We start from the raw sequence: 18,037 nt of genomic DNA on the forward strand, positions 1-18,037 counted from the left end.
TATCCTTGATGGGCATAGTCAGCACTAGACACATTCCTGTGTTTGTCTCTCATACTTACTGTGGGAACCAGATAAAACGGTGCAGGAAAGCTGTCAGCCTGACACTTTTGGCACATGCGGAAACACTTAGTTGAAAAAAACGATTGCTTGTGATTCTGGAAATGAACTTATAAAAGAGTTACCGAGAGGCTACAACTTCTCTAGGCGGGACAGAGCCAAACAAATTAAAATTTTTAAACAAGGACTGCTTAAAAGAGCTGGATTGCTTTTTGGAAATAGCTAAGCAGCAGGATATTAAAAGTTTGAATACTGGCTCATGTTTATTAAAATCGCAAGTAAAGCAATAATCAAAACCAAAACCTGCTGCCTCATTCTGCCTGTGTCAAGGACAATTGAGTCCACATTTCATAGTATCAATGCTTCTTGTCCTAATCGCTTTTAATTACTGTTTCCTTACTCTTAAATTTAGCATCCCTGAAGGCTGACTGTAAAATGCAGAATCCTTCAAAAAGCTTAGTTACGCTATCTACTACGTTCACTGAGGGGAAAAACTGTGCTGCAAAAACTAGCTGATCAAGCACAACATCAAAAGAGGAATGCTGTTTTGAAGTGATGGTGACTAACCAAAAGTGAAAAGTATTGTGCTTTCATGAGACCTGGATTTAGCAGTGACCCTAGTTACAATGACCCAAGCTTAAAAGAAAATTTAGGTTCCTGAGGAGTGGTTGAGACTCTGTAAATGATGCACCACAGCTCTTGTGGGAAAAAAACTAGCACCTGCATTTGCATGAGTACCTCTACAAGTTGATTAAAGGAACTGTGTAAGCATCTAGCCTATTATGAAACGTGCTTTATAAGCTTTAAAAAGTGAAAGCCTTCTTTTCTCTTAGCAAGTTTAGCTGCTAGCACACCATAAACCCCACATAAGATATGCAAAGTCATGATTCTGCCATTCTTGCAAAGACAGAGTCTGTTTTAAGTTATGAAAAGTGCATGGTCCTCTGCAATTTAAATGTCCTTTAGGTGGCTATTGCACTGGTGACTTTTGGTGTCCTTGCTAACAGTCATTTGAATTTTTCCACCTGGTCTTTCCAACCAGCATCTGTGAGAAAAAAAGAAATTAAAACCTTTTTGGTGATACCAAGTTTGAACAACACCTTATTTGCAAGCAGGTTTTTCTTTTCTGTTTTCTTTTCCTTTTTCACCTTTCATATTTTTGAATGTCTTATATTTATTAATGGCAGCATTCGCATTTACAAAGCATTATTTCTTTTAATTCTGTCTTGTCCTTTGTGTATTTCCTGATGATGATCCAAATAGCAAGACTTAAATCACTGTTTGAGAGACTGTTCAGCAGTCTATTTCATCTTTCTGGTCAATAACTCTGGAATTGTGCTGGGTCTACATTTTCCACCTTAAATATTAAACAACTATCCCTACAACCATCTCTTCCAAATTCTGTATTTTCATTGTTTCACCACTGATAGTACCGGGAATTTCATTGCTATGTTTTGCCGTACATGCCGACTGTCAGCTCCTCCGTTTGTTTTGCACGAGCTAATCATTCTGATGCTGTTTTGTGACAGCCTTCCTGTTCGTATTCACTTTCCAAATAAGCATAGAAAGGTGAAGCCTTTGAAGATGTGAGGTAACTGATTACCGGTTCTTAAGGCAAATTCAAACCCAATGTGCTGAGAGCGTCTGCAGTGTTCAGAGCCACATAATACAATTCAGTCTAGTATTACTCAGAAAAAAGTATAGACAATAGAAAGGGAATTGGATATTCAGTTTTGAAGTAGGGAGTAACAGCTGCTGTAGTTCCCATGCTCCTTTAATACTTGTTTTTGAGCAGTGACTGTATGTATTAAAATTATTTTGCTCGTCCAGGCATTACTACATGATTTCTGTTCCCAGCTTACCTGGAAATTCTGTCTTGTTAATGTTACTCAGCTAAATAAATGGGACAACTTTAAAACCTAACTTGGCCTGTAATACAGACATTGTAAAATAAAATTTTACAAGATCTTTAGACCAAAGCGATGTCTCCATGAGGTTAAAATGCATCTCAGAAATGGCCACCCACTCTTTGAAATATGAAAATAGCAGGGGCTTAAAAACACATTTTCTAGGGCTTTTTAATGTTGAAAAATGTGTTAGTAATCCCTTTATTATAAGCCTAGTTCAAAAATCTGATAAAGGCTAACAATCGATCCACTGAGATTTAGCGTAGATGTTACGTCCTGGATGTGAGGTTTGGCAATGCTTACAGGTCATTAACCAAAAAGAGCTGAGATTTTATTAATTGTTTTGACTCCAAAGCAGGGTGTATAAGTGAGGTCTGTTGAGCTAATTCTGACCGTCTAGGCTGACTCTGATCCACTCTTCCAGCCAAAGTTAGACACCTCTACAAGCAGCATTCTTGCAATCTTGATGATCATGCCTGGTATTTATTGATCACATACATATTGAAACTATGCTGTATTTTTGAGGTGCCTCTTCCTCCTAAAATCTTGGAAAATGTTGTGTTACTTTGAAAACTGAACTGTTCCAGCCCCTAAAAAGTTTAGTTTTGAGCAAGATCTTCAGTTTGTGAAAATGATGGACCTTTCAGGCCTTTCAGGAACATCATTTTTTCTTAAAATGCATATGATAGAACTCCCACCAAGAAAAAAAATATGCTTCAGCTTCTTGATTATCAGCAAGTTGCTTTGCATGGACTTGTACAACACCATTAAGTAAAATTCTTCATTATAAATTCAAAATAACAGCAGATATTTATCAGTATGACTGAGCCCAAGACTCGATCCTGTGTGTTTTTCTAGATATATGTCATTCTACAATGTGTTTAGTATGCCTGTATTAATAGAGCAGTAAGTTAGAGTACTGCATTAAAAAAAAAGCTTTTTAGAAAGTGTAAAGAATTACCTAGGCTAGGGCTCTTAAGAGTTTAACAGGCAACTCCCTCTGAATGTAGACATATCATTTTGGGATTACTAACACTTCAAAGCAGTGCCTGAAACTGTTTTATTTTATAAATTAATATCTCTGTGAAGAGTGAGGAAGAAAGCCAATAATCATTTACAACTATTTGAATCAGACTTAACTACAAATATCTCCAACTAGAATTATCTTCATATATATATAAATACATGTATTCCTATATAATAATATAAATATATGCACACGCACTCACATATACGAGGCTTTTATTTCAATTTTAAACACAGGAACACTCCACAGATGAGCAAAACTCCAAGTGATTCTTAGGTCTTTGCTGTTTTTCAACAAACTAAATGTTTTAGCAAAAAAGGAACAAAAAATAGGATTGTTATTAGGTTTATTTTACCTACAGAGTAAGACTGTTTAGCAAAATCAAGTGAGAAAATCACCTTAAGTTAATTGTAACCTACATATAGATACAGTAAAGTTTACCTACACACATTACTTCTTTAAAAAAAAGAAAACATTTGGAGGGATTTACATACACGTCCACAGTTTTTCACATTGCCCATGATATTATTACATCAGTTAATCAAGCAGAAGTGCCTTTAAAAGTGGATTTTATTGCCATACTGAAGTGCAGAATTACAGATACAACGCAAAACAGACATATTTTGCGAACCTCACCATCATTTGTGTGGAAATCCCTCCATGTTGTGGTCAAGCAACCACTGCATATATGAAAATGATGTCCTAAATAACCAGGCATAGTTCATTAAAAACTGTTCTTATTTATTATTTTCCTTTTGCTTCTCTGTCTGTTTGCTCTCTTTTCCTACAAAAAGGTTTTCAAAGCTGCTAGTGGGAATTAGGTGTTCTTTTCCCCACTGACTTGGAGTGGTGGGATTGAGCTCTCTAGTCATTTGTGTCTTTGAACTGAGACCATTAGCTTCTGGGGTCGTGTACCATCTATTTTTGTGCTGATACAGGCTCATTATGGCTAGCACTGAAAAATCATTCTTCTCTTCTTACTATTATGGAACTTGGTAGTAAATATAAGAGTGCTGCAGCCATAGTCCAAAACTTTTTGGAGAAATTGGGGGGAATGCTAATTTACTTGAACATACTTTGGACAGGATGCTCAGATACCAAAGTCTTTCCCAAAGAATAATCTGCATAGACTTAGAAACCTCCAAGGCAAAAAAGTAAAAATACCTGCAATGGACATGCACAGCAGAAGTAAAAATAGGGTGTCACCTAGTGCCTCAAACCGTCCCCACACGTGTCCTTCTGATGTCATTTAAATATCAGTTTTTTGGGTTTTGCACAGAAGTTTTTACAGGAGCTGTTCCTGGTGGAAATCGGCTTGTGCCATCTCCATCAGTGAATTTCTCCAGAACTGTCGCTGCTAAAAGACTTACAATCCCCGAGGTAATTCGGGTGCTACATGATAGCTGGCACATAAGTTGTGAATTTGATTTCTTCCCTTCATACCCACATATCACATGCAGAGGTGATCTGTTCAGAATACGCCGCTGTGTTCAATACTCAGTGTTTATCGGTGAGCCATATCTGTCACCAGCCAGGCAAGCAGCCAGGGGCACATCGTAAATTCCTGTGCTGTAGGACAGACTTTGGTGATAATTCAGGGCCGGGGCTCCACAGCTTTGCTTTGAGACGGACAGGGAGGCACTGAAAGCCCTGAAGTGCACCAGTCCTTTTGAAATTAACCATACACCAGTAAAAACAGTGAGAAAGTATTTATGCAATTAATCAATTGGAAGCAACTACAGTAGTTTTCTCCCCTGGTTTTTACATACGCGGTTAGTTTGATTTGCTAGAAAAGAACAAAGCCAAGCAGGGAAGATTCGTGCTGCACAAAATGACAGCTTTGCATTCACCAAAAAGGGCCCCGATGGTTCTGGAGCTGCCACCGCCTCTGTTGCGGTCCCTTTGATGCCTTTGATGCCACCAAGCTGAGGAACAACAAAGAGATTTCCCATGTGGCTGTGTCCCCTCTCCAAGCTGCCCTATTTCTGTGTTATCTGTAATGACAAGATGAGTAACAAAAAGAAGACAATGTGGCAAATGCCTTACTAAATGAGAGCAGCTTGCACTGCTTGTAGAACAGTGTGCTGACAAACAATTACTCTTGCAGTGTTAATGCAAGTTGCATGGAGCAACCTTGACACTGCTCTGCATCTGGAGTGTAAAGGGGCAGAAGGGGAGAGGATGAGGAGAACAAGGTAAAAGAAAAGTGAAAATAGTAGGATACACATGCAGGTAAGAACAATGAACGCTCTATGTCAGTATTCAAGAAGCCTTGTCAATAATGCTGCATTGCTCTTACTGAATGCACATTAAGTATATTTTCAGCTTGTAACTTGTAAGTGCTTTCTGGAACTTGTGATTTATTATCCAGCAATATTCATTAGGAACTAGTTTACACTATCAAATAAAGTCACAGGAAGAGCTTTTCGTGTTTCACGATCGATACAGATAGTGAAATTATACTTAATTAACTTAAGTGAAACTGTGCTTTATTAAATGTGCCATGTATCTGTAGATCCTGAGGCAGGATTTTAATTTAAGTCTTACATGTTGTGCATGTACTGCAGTAGCAAGTATGCAGAAATAATCTTTTGTCAGTGGAAATTCGACCTGTTTGTAGACTGCTTGATTTCAGAGCAGTGATTGATGCTGATACCTATACTGTTCATTTTTCCACTTGCTTAGGATTACAGATATTGAATTCACCCTATATTACATCTCTATCTAATAAGTTAACAAGCACAGTTCTTATCTCTAAGTTGTTGGTAGGTTTGGTTTTGTTTTGTTTTGTTTTTAATTTCCAAACAGGGCTAGCAGTAATTTCTCCAGTAGTTCTTTGGTATTACTTAATTGCTTGAAAGACCCAGACTAGGAAATGTAATGTATCTGACCTACCATTGGTTGCTCCATCTTGCTGTAACATTTAAAGTATTATAACAAATTGAAGATTATTCTGGGACTAGTGATTTGGTGACAGCATTCTTCAAATGTGGCGGTAAAGTTCTCTCTTTTATTGCTGGTATCTTTGGAATCCACTCCTGGAAATCAACGTGGGATTTCCTGGCTGATGTTGGAGTATCTCCTAACAACTCGCCGTGCTGTAAGTCAGAGGGCAGGTACCCAGCCGCCTGTGTAGCAAAAGGCCACTCGCTGTTAGAGCCCTCTGGAAGGGAGCTGGCTGCTGCTGCACTGAGAGCAAAGCGGTTTGTTCTCAGCGCTGGCCTTGGACACCTTCATGAAAGGAGAGATCAGTTGTCCTTAGCAGTTGTTGGAACACACTGTTGGATCATGCCAGGTGCAGAAAGAGGCTCTCCCTTTTATAAGTGGAGAAAAAAATAGTACATTTTAGACCACATCCTTAACTGACAAAAATCTAAGATCTCTTTTATCAAAGCCAGTTCAAGATCAAATACACACTGATTTCATTCCAACTGCTTGAGGTCAGTTGGAGTTGCTCCAGTTTACACCCTCTGAGAATTTGGCACATGCATTTTAAAAGGCAATTAGGCCCTAAAGCAAGAGCAAACTGTGTTATATTTGAATTTCCTACTAAACTGTAAGTAGCAATAAGCATAATGTACAGCACAATTATGACTTGCACACTCCCCTCCCCTTTTTTAAAGAAAGGAGAGTATCTTTATATATTTTTTCTTTGATCTCTCTGAGCATCGGATTTTTTAATATATCATTTGACCCACATTTCTTTTTATATTACTGTAATGATTACAGTTTTAATTAACATGACAGATTGAAATATAAAAAGATAATTAAAACATAGAGTAACATTTAAATTCCTCATCTAACAAACTAATTCTTCAAAAACATTTTGAAAGATATACACTGATATCATACATTAATTAATTAATAATTAGCACAGTAATTAATCACCCATCAATTCATACATTTCTATTGCCCAAGAATAATCATTAATAAATATAAAATTGAACTCTAATCTCGCTTTTTAGTTGACTTCTGGATATGTGTCCGTATTATCAGAGCTATTTCAATGTGATAAGCAAGAACATTTAGTGTTATCTATTTAATGATGTGTATGTAAACTGACGAAAGCTATAATCATAGAAATATATGTGATATATTCCGTATATATTTTTATAATTAGACTATATGTAGGTATAGTGTACGTGTTGTGTACAAGTCTTTGGTTAAGTTTGACAGTAAAGAAAATCGAAGCAAAAGATTCAAGATGAGTAATTCTTCCCTAAATAATGGCTACATTTTATATATATCCAGAACAAGGTTTTTAAGAAAAAAAAAATGAAATGTGGATTTTTGTGTTATGCTTCCACATTGTATCTCCAGAAACTGCAGTTTCCTTTATTGCAAATGTGGATAGTAGTTTTGGTACTAGTGCTAGTGCGACTTGTAGGAGAAGAGGTGAATCTGGCAGATACAATACTGAGACACGATGCAGAGATGAGCCCTGTTTCTACTTATGTCAACATAAATTTTTTCACAGACATCAATGGGACTAAGATTTCACCACATATCTTCATCGGTTACTCAGAACAATTATGGCAGTTGGAGAGGAGGGATCAGGTTTTAAGGAAAGAAGTTTTGAATTACAAAAGAGGATTTCTTATCTGTACCCCAGGTATAAAAGAGACAATGCACAATTTCATAAATGTTAAGGAAATTCTCTATGTGCAACACTAACGTTTTAGCACCAAATTCAGCAACATTAGTACCACAGAGCAGCAGTAGTGACCCAGCTGTAAGGACTTTTCACTGTCTCAGGCTTTCTATACTTCCAATTTCTATTCATAAGAACAAAGATTTTTTTCACCTATTTTCTTTCTTCTCTAGGTTTGTCTCTATAATTCCTTTCAATTTTCTGTTAGCTGCAGAATATAATGTAGCAAATAAGGAATGGAACATGTTTTCAGAGTAAACAGGTAAATGCAAAACTGAGTTATAATATTATTGATGGTAACCTACCCATTTTTAAACTTACATTTACATATATGTATTTTTATATGACCAAATTCATAATGTCATTGTCTTGGTACATGCACTCTTTGTTCTCATTCCTCAAATACAATCAACAAAGTAATGATCAGAAGTAAAATGCATAGTCAAAGGGAGATAAATGCCAGATAGCGGGGAATTATTTTTGTTGATATCCCTCAATATCTTTGCACAGTGAGAGATGATTTTGAGTTGCACTCATCGGTACATTATGTATAGAATATTGAAATACATATGAGCAAATGGCATGAGGAGTGATTAAATATAATGCAGCAGTAGTGATTAAGGGTCTTTAGTCTATGATATGTAATCCAATCTTTATTAAAGGACATGCATTGGCACCAGCCTAGGACCATAATCTGGTATTGCTACGGTAGATTACCAGCATCATAATGAGTCCAATATATTTATTTTAAGTTTGATTGTAATGAGGTCCTACTTAACTGTGTCTGTTCAGAAGGAGAATTAAAAAAGAATTCACTGGATTCTCATGTCTTAACAGTGCAGCTTAACTCTTCTTGTAATGCTTATCCCTGCCATACGTTGAGCCATACCAAGATGCAGAGTACCATCTCTTCTACATTTCTACACCTTGCAGGGTTTGATCAGTCACTTCTTCAAGAAAATTCCATTGTGCTAGTCTTGTTAGAACACAGCATGGGTGTAAATTAATATAAATGAATGCTGTTTCAAAAGGAGATGATTATCTTCCTTTCATATCTTTCCCATGATTTTGATACTACCAGATTTTGAAATACACTATATATGTTTGTTCAGCATTTTTTGGACTAGATCTTAAAAAAAGAAGAAAAGCAGCCACTACCCATATCCTACTGTCACTATCTGCTGTAGACAGTGAGGAGTAGCTAGGTTAGGTTTGCAACAGTTTCTAGTAGGTAGGGAAAAGGTGCTTTTTTGTTAAGTGCCACAGCTCATTAGCTGTAGAGAGAAGACTTTTTAGTGTTTGAAGTCCATGTTACATCCCAGCAGGTAATGAGAAGAGGCTTGGCACCAGGCAGCACTTGTTTTGATGCAGAAAACACACACACAACGCAGTTTTGAGTTGGTGAAAAAAAATCTTGTACTAGAAATGAAAATAGTTGACTGTGTTCAGTCACAACTGTTTATTTGCTTCTTTCTGAGTAACGAAGCTGTTCTTTTCAGACGTGAGCAACAGTAGATGGAAAACAAAAAGGTTCAGATCATTTTCAAAACTTTCCGTGGGTGCCTCATTAGTTGCGTTGTCTTTAGGAATGTTCTCCTGATGTGGGGACCACCATTTCTACGAATTGTGGTACTGCAGGAGAAGTCAGAATACAAAATAAAAGGGATAAACAGATGAGGAATACTCAGAGGAGACACCAGACCTGCCTTTTCTTAGATCTGAGAACAGGACACGAACCTGACCTGTAGCACTGCAACCATTCCAACATTGAGCAGAGATTGCCAGCTGGGCTGAACAGCACTGAAACATATTTTATAAGTTGCTGCCATTTGAGAGGATAGAGGCAACATGCTTTTCTGTCAGCTCATTTATTTTACATCTTTCAGAAAGAAATATGCAGTAGCATAAACACACTGTGCTTAAGCCAAAAGTAGCCCAGTATCTTGTCTTCAAGAGTGTCAAGTAGCAGGTACCAAGGGAAGCATATGGTGACACATGCCCTTAAGTTTTCTAGCCTCCATTAATTTGCAAGAGAAATGAAGCAGCATAAGTAAAATCTAGTTCTAAACTATTGCAGCTTTAAAAATGTGATCCAAAGCCAGTAATACTGTGTACTATTGATTACCTTTTCATTAAAGAGATGTGATGCCTTTGAGCCTGCATTTATTTAATGTGATACTTCCAAAGTAATAAATCTCAGAAATGCTGGAAATAACAGTGATTATTTTTTTAAATTGAAATTCAAAGTACTTCAAATAGCGGAAGCCAGCCATTTGGTTATGTAAGTGCTACGAACAAGCTAGCTCATTCCTGCTCTCAGAAATCATAACTAAATGCTGAACTGTAGAGACAGACGGGATGTCCATCCTCATCTGTTCAGGGAAAACAATATCCATCCAGACTGAAATCAGTACCCAAAGTCCATCCAAAGTTCAGTAAAAGTACTGGGCAGCTTCCCTCAAATAGTTTAGTGTAATGGAAAACAAAATCCCTGAAATGGAGAAGAGTAAACTCTGACAGATGCTTGATAGATACCTGTAGTGTCAACAAGGGGATTCATTTTCCCCTATGCCAAGACTGAGAAAATAAACATAGTAATAGCAAGAAAAAAGCCACAAGGAAGGCATTAAAAACGTTGGGAACAAATAAGCCAGACTGAATGAGCTTTGCAGTATGTCTTAAAGATCTGGTGTGCTAACTTTCATCCAAGAATATTGAAAGAATTAGATAATGAGCCCAATGAATCATTATTGCTTATTTTTTCCAAATCACACAATGCTGGGGAATTCCAAAGAACTGGGAAAGGAAGATACTGCTGTTGTGCCAGTGTTCAGAAGTGGTCTCATGGAGCATCCTGGGAGTGGATAGGTGGTTTGCCTGACTTTGATTCCATGGAAAGTCATGTAAAGGGTGTTGTGAGAAAGAATTTACTTCGGTAACTGCAGGTCAGACAACATCATTATGTAGAAAATAAATGTTGCCAGAAGTCTACCTTTCCTGACACTGTCAGTTTGCCTGGTAAGAGAACGGCACAAACACACATGTATTTTGTCATTTGCGATACATTTGATTTAGTCCTTTACTGGAAGGGGATGGCCTATACATGATGAACATGATCCTCTGCTGCATAAGCAGAGAAGTATCACATAAATTATAGTAATCACTGTCTACAAAATCAGTGAGAGCTCTTTTCAAACTGAAAAATAATCAAAGCAGAACTACAAGAATGACCAGAGGTTTGAAAAACTCAAGAGTAAATGCAGCAGCTCTGAATACAAAACCATGTGGTTTCCTCTGTCTGAAGTGTCTGTACGAGACATTTAATAGTCGAGAAGTTGTGATCTAAAAGGAAAAGAAGCAGAATACGAAACAAGATTAGGAATCTGAAAAAAAAAAGGCACACACACAAAAAAAAAAAAAAGGGAAGGAAGGAAAAATTACATCTCAATTTAACAATGCAGGAAACTATCATTCAAAACATCTCAGGAACATGGTTCAGCATCCCTCGCTTATACCTGTCTGTCAGCTTCAGATATTCCTCCGAAAGGTGTTGGAAATGGGGCCATGCAGAAGTCGTGCTCTTCGGGTGGTACATTGTGGGTGGCCAGATAATCCAAACGGACCTTACAATCAGAATGACAACAGTTTACTTTGGCAAATCTTCTCCCAAGGACAGGGTTTTTTTTGATACAAAACCTGACCACAAAAGGAAACAGGAAAAAAAAGTTAAATGAAAAAATTCTGGCCATCAGAGACTAGCTTAAATGCAACCCAGCGCAGTACAGTCTCATTGAAACCATGCTGAATGTCAGTGAGACACGTAGCATGTGCATGTATAAGTATGTCTCTGTGCATATGTATTTCTTTCTGCCTATATGAGATATGCATCACAGGTACCATAAAACCATTTTAAAAATTACAACAGTCCATTTTCAAAAAAAAATAAATAAATGCCAAATATTAAGGCTTACCACAGAAAGACACAATGATGCTCTTAAGCTGGGAGAAGTAGTACACAGTGAAATAAAACTTTAAAGTTGGGCAGTGTCCCAATTGCATTGCCACAGTCCTGCATTTGGAGCAGGAAGGAGCATGCTTACCACACCAGCGTCCTTCTCTAGGAGCTCTTAAAGGGTCTGATTTTCTTAGCTAGCTCTTTTAATAAAGAACAGTCCAGTTCCAAGTGGCAGTGTGAACGTGTGTGTGGCAGTTTGCATCGCAACAACTATGAAATTCACTGCAACATGGCCATTCTTAGGAAAGGATGGTGGCCTGACAGAGCACCAGCTTGAATCTTTGGATATATATGGGTTTAATTCTCTGCTCTTTATCGAGTTTTCCATATGACACACAAAGCAGGCACGTTTGTCTGTCCGTGTAAACCTCAGTACCTGTACCTACTTTTTTTTTTTCCAGTAAAGTTTTGCAAGCTCCGCACTTTCTGATTCATGTCCAGACTCATACCCAGTCCTATCAGTAAAATAACAGCGCAGAAGGTTGTTGAGGGGGTTAAGTAGTCTATAGTCTTTCCAAAACTCCATATCATAACTGAGATCAGCATTAGAGAGGTCCCTAGCCTCTGCTAGTCTGTGATCTGCAAATGGCGTTTATTTTCAGGGAACTGATCTGGCATGCCTAGCCTAGCACACATAGGAAGAGCCACAGGTCTATCACCCAACAGGTGTGTGTGTGTACAAGGAAGGTCCTTTTTCACAGATAGAAGATGCCTGAAAAGTGTTTGGAGTTAGCATCTGGAATCACATTTTTTTTCTCTGTGGCCAATTTTTTTTTTTTTATATGATAAGGATATCTAGGGAGGTGTGCCCAGGACCCTGTAGTTAACTTGGGCCAAATAAGCTCCAAAGGAAGACAAATTTTAGGAACCAGTTGGTGCTCCATCTTTGGGATTGCAGTTGTAAGCACCTGGCTCTTTCCACAAACAGGATTAGCAACTCTGATGCCAACTTCGATGTTGTAGGTTCCTCTCTGGCAGCTCAATACCTAAGGCATTTTGTCTGGTCTTTCCTAAAGGGCCAGATGCAAAATCACATGTCAGCTCAGCCATCCCATCATCTGGCCTGTGGTAACTGTCTGCAATTTCGATGTGCAATATAGCTGATGTGAAATTTCAACTAATTCCACTTGGTTTAAGTTGGTGTGCAAATATGAGGGTCAGATCATACCAACCCACAATTGTGGCCACCTAAGAGCAGACAGTATGGCTCTACTGACACACACTTGGGGGAACTTGACTGGGAATCTGACCTCAGCCAGTCAGTTTTCCAGCTGTGGAACAGGTATCATAGCACATTCCTGCTGGACTGGAATGTCAGGAGGCTAAATACAAGATGCTCTGGAGTTCCACTGATGGGTAACATACCAATGGCATTGTTTCACATCAAATACGGAATACGGAATCTCTTCCATAGGCACAAATCTTACACATTGCTTTTTTTTGCCTTTTTTTTGCTTTTTTTTTTGCTTTATTTTTTTGCTTTTTCTTTTTTTTTTGTCAGGGTAATGTGCTTTACAGAGGTATTTGTTGTACTTACCTCGGTCTGTAAAGTATTTTCTGACATTCTGAGATGGAGGATGCAAAAGAAATAGGGAAAAAAGCCCTACAAGTTTAAGCAAATACACTTTAAGACAAACTATCACAAGTCTGTTCACAGGGAATACTGTGATTGCACCAATACAGAAGTTTTACGTGTTGTTATTGTAAAATGAACTGTAATCACTAGTACATGAATTTATTTTGATATTATGTGTACATCTGTTAAATGCACAGCTGGGTTAGATGTGCACAAATACTGTACATGCACAATTCCAAGAGTGCATGCCTGTAAGTCTAATGATGCTATTGCTGTCAGTGTACCTGTATTTTTGTTACTGAGGCTCTAATGCTTAAAAAGAACACTACGAAGAGTTAGATATGCATTTTAAACCATAAGCTTGATTTATAATGAACTTGCATTTTGTTTCTGCAGTCCAGCTGTCAGTAAATCAACTGTACAGTTAAGGACTCCTCTTGATTTTTTGCTTTTAAAAGTGTATTAATGACAAAACAAGGCTCTTAAACTACTGCCTCTGGCATCAGTCGTTCAAACATAGCTGTGTTGCACTTTTTAACAACCAAATTAATTCCACATGAAGAGTAGAAGTATTCACTCTTTTTTCTTTTTCTTTTTCAAACTTTGCAGACGTCTTGCAGGAAATGGCTTGACATACATTCCTAAGGGAGCATTTGCTGGCCTTTTCAGTCTTAAAGTGCTGTAAGTAAACTGTGTGTTGTTTGATATATTTCTGATTTCCTAAATGCTCCAGGGAACTAATTAACCAGTGAAGTTTTGATCAAGTAAATTACATATTTTGATCAGCTCATTTTGAACAATTCAGCTGAAGTGAAGATACATATGAACATCATTAAATCTTTGTTTTTTCATATAGAAAATATCCTAAACACAAAGGTTGGAAAACATTAATGGCATTCTAAAAACAACTTGCTCATCAAGTAGATGTCTCTGTACAATATCAAAGGTAAAAATTGGTTCAGTTAATAGTTTCTTTAATTGTCTCAAAATTTCTGAGTTCAGGTCTAAATACCTTTGGACTTTTCATGATCACACAAAAGTAGGGGTAAATTGCCTTTTCCTTTTCTTGAGAGCTGGGGTGGGGGAAGTCATTATTGTAGAACACAATGCAATTTAAAATCCAGTTCTTATTTTGTACCTTGTTCTTTGCAATCTAATTACTCTAAGATAAACTATTAAAAATGACTAGACCCTATATTACTTGGAGTAATAAGACAATATATACAGTTGATAAAAAATTATTAGCAGACCAAATCTCACTATATAGCTACTAGAGGTGATCTTTGCTTAAAGTAAAGTTCATAGAAATTGTTTTATTAGCAAGAATGCCAACCTCCTAGACAGTGTCAAAGTAAGCCAGATGCTGCTATAAAAATATACAGAGCCCTACTGCAAAGATACGTAAGTGGGAAAGAAGTATGAAGGGCTTCCCACTCCCATCTACTCTAAAGTTGGCCAGCTGTAGCTCTTGTTGGCGCAAGGAGCTTTAAGCCTGCCAAAAATGATTTCATATACAATGTCCCAATATGCCTCATTTTGAAGACATGCACTACATCAGAGTCGCCCAAATACAGTCCTTTTACATATATGGGAGTTGGTCCAAACAAGGTTATTAGGCAGTGTGAATGGAACCACGCTCAAAGTGAAGGAAAGTTTCTGCTGGAATGAAAAATTATTTTTCTGTCTTTGCATGCTAAAAGATGACAGCTTCAGAAAAGAGGTCCGTCAGGTCATTGCAAGCAACCTTTCTTTTGAGAAAATTAATTTAATTGGGAAAGGTTTATCAGTTCTTACAGAGTTAAATTTTTTCGAACCAAATCATGAACTCCTCATACATTTAAAAATCCTGATGGCCATAGTAGCATCTTCCCGAGTCAGAATTTCAAGACTCAGTCCTGCAGAGCTTTATCAGAATAAAACACTGAAGTATTGCAGAAGAAAAAAGAAATCAATACATGAGGATCACAGAATCACAGAATTGTAGGGGTTGGAAGGGACATCATCGGGTCCAACCCCCAATGAGGATGACAATTCCAGAATCACTGGAGGCAATTAGGAGCTCAGACCTAAAAAACCCTATCAAAAGCAAATAGATTTGATCTATTAACTTCCTCACCTGCTCTGAAAATCCCACTTAAAGCTGATGGGTAGCTCTTAACAAGGCTATTATGCTACAGGTATTTGGTTTGAAGAGAACTAGAATTTTGAAAAGGCCAGGCGAATGGAGCATTTGTGTAAATTGTTCCTTGCTTTTAATCTTCAGGTAAAACCAGTACAAAGGATGTAAGCTTAGAAGAAAATTTGCAATAGAGAAAGAATAACTTTACTGTGTTGATTCTGGTTTTTTTTGCGCTGCTCAAAATGTAGGATGCTGCAGAATAACCAACTACGCCAGGTTCCTACTGAAGCACTCCAGAACTTACGCAGCCTGCAGTCTCTGTGAGTATACTTGATAAATCAACTTGTAAGCCTACATTAACAATAGTATATAAAATTACCTATTAATTACCTGTTAATGTCACTCAATAACATGCTGAACCAACTTTTCCTTTTAACTCTCTTTGAGTTCCTTTTCAAGAGAATTGTACTCTCAATTAAACATCAAAAGTGACTGATTTCATTCCAGTAATTTCATGACACTGGTGGCTTCTTTGCAGTGTTATAAACTGGTTCACCATCTGAGAAGACACTCCTTGCCCTGCAATACTTTCTGGGTCAAGAATATGGTCCCTTGAGCACTGGTCTTTCCCATGGTTTCTAGTTAAGATTCTTTACAGGTGAAAAGAAAGGATCCCAAACGAAACTCTTGTGTTGTTTTTTTTTTCGTTTGCTGTAATTTTTTTCTTTTTAAGCAATATGGAAAATATTATTAACTTATGAAACAAAGTGTACTAGAGGATGCTTAATTATATTCTGTGCTTCAGGCTGGTCTCCATATTTATTGTTCTTGACTGTGCCGTTCTGACTCAGTCCACAAGCTTCAGTTTTAACAGAACTCCTGCCAAATTTCCTAGACCAGGAGTGAGGATTGGCTGCTTCATGGTATGAATGAAATTATTTTGATGTGCTTCTGCTCTATAACATAAGGACAGTTGTACCGCATCATGCTAAAAGCTGACCTAGCCCAGTATCCAGCCTTCAACAGCAGATGCCAAAGGAAAACTAAAAGGTCAGGAGAAGAATATAATAATACTCCCTTGGTAAACTGTCCCATCTGCCAAAGCTTGGGACTCAGGGACTCACTGAACAGCTTCTTTGAACTCAATAGCTCTTAAAGGATTTTCTTTGTGAGTTTGTACAATTGCTTTCTGAGCCAACGTAATACCCATTATTTTCTATGGCAGAATATCTGCTGATCAGCTAACTCTGCATAGTGTGGTGAACTACCTCCTCTAATGTACTTGGAACTTACAATCACTCTTGATGGTAATAGATGCTGATAGATGTAGGACTAAGGTGTAAACAGTTGTTGTACCCCAGATTTTATAGACTTCTATCATATCTCCGTTAGTCATTAATGTTAAATTGTTTCTTATGTGGGAGCTATTCCCTGCATCTGGTCATCCTTGTCACTCTGTACTGAACATCTTTCCAGTTCTTTGACCATGGATTTGAGACAAGTCAGGGAGGAATCAGACCTGCACAGAATACTGAAAGTGTTCACACACCCCGGACTTGTAGAGAGGAGTTATGGATGTTTTTTATTCACTTTCCAGCTAACCACCCAAAATTTGTCTTGTTTAAATTTTTAACCCTTAGTAAACACTAAGCTATGATTTTCACACTTACTACAACTTCAAGACCAATTCATAGCATGTTTATGGCTACTCAGAAGTTTGTCATGTCAAGTGGGAATTGCTTTTTCCCCAGAGATGTGACTTTACATCTACCTCTACTGAAATCCCCCTGCCATTTTGTTGTTCAGTCAATTGATTATCATTAGTGCCTTGTACTGCAATTGCAGTTCACATTTTCCAACTACAAAGACATTCTTGTTGTCTCAATGCAGGATGCAGAGTAGATTCCATTTCTGAATTACCCACAGAATTTCATTTTCACACAGTATTAAAAAAAAAAAAAAAAGGTGTCTAAATTTTCTAAAGTATCTACCAACCTTCTACAGGATGAAGTATCTAGATGATTTAAGATAGCCAGGCACGTTCTTCTTTGGACATACAAAAAGCATCAGCTGGTCAGCTGACTGTGTGCTTTAGTTGATCACCATATATTTTCACAGAACTACTTTGAAATAAGATTATTTTCCTGTAGAGGTCATCAGAGGTCATTAGAGAAGTTCAAGTAACTATTGCAAAAAATGTTGCTACAGTGTGCAGTGATTACCACATCATTGGTCTAAGAATGACAAGGGTAGCACATATACCAAGCTATCTAGTCTGGTTACAGTTAAGATACTTTGATGGGGAAGCATACTGTGCTAAACATGCTGTCTTCTTTTTTTATGTGTAAAGAAGTTCTACCAGAAAGTTAACATCTTTTGCATACATTCAATTCAGCCAAAATCTGAAGAACAGAATTAATGAAATGAATTGATTTCTAGCAAAATTTTGTCATCTGTGTATAACTTACCACTACACAGGCTCACATTATTCTGTTTTAGCTCCCAGGTGCCTATGTCCGTCTTGAACAATATTTAGCTCCTTAATATACAAAGTATTCGTTAAGGTTTGTCAAGGTGAAACAGCCTTAAGAATTAATTATCTTATAATTGTTATTTGGTCAGTGCCTTTTTTCTTTATTGACCAGACACAGACTGAAATATCTTAGCCATATACTTTTGAGGTTA

At 37.4% G+C, this 18,037-nt stretch overlaps 1 protein-coding gene across 5 annotated transcripts in view; it reads left to right on the top strand.

Moving 5' to 3' along the window:
- Nucleotides 1-18,037, top strand: part of LGR5 (leucine rich repeat containing G protein-coupled receptor 5) — a 92,246-nt gene that overhangs the window by 36,808 nt on the left and 37,401 nt on the right. For 3 of the 5 annotated variants that reach the window (XM_083815431.1, XM_083815432.1, XM_083815433.1), the window contains 2 exons: nt 13,843-13,914; nt 15,601-15,672. In XM_083815431.1, coding sequence (XP_083671557.1) covers nt 13,843-13,914; nt 15,601-15,672 — 144 coding nt within the window. The other 2 variants (XM_083815435.1, XM_083815434.1) reach the window with 2 other exon arrangements.

The sequence above is a fragment of the Anser anser genome (assembly GCF_964211835.1).
Source record: "Anser anser genome assembly, chromosome: 1".
Taxonomy (NCBI): Eukaryota; Metazoa; Chordata; class Aves; order Anseriformes; family Anatidae; genus Anser; species Anser anser.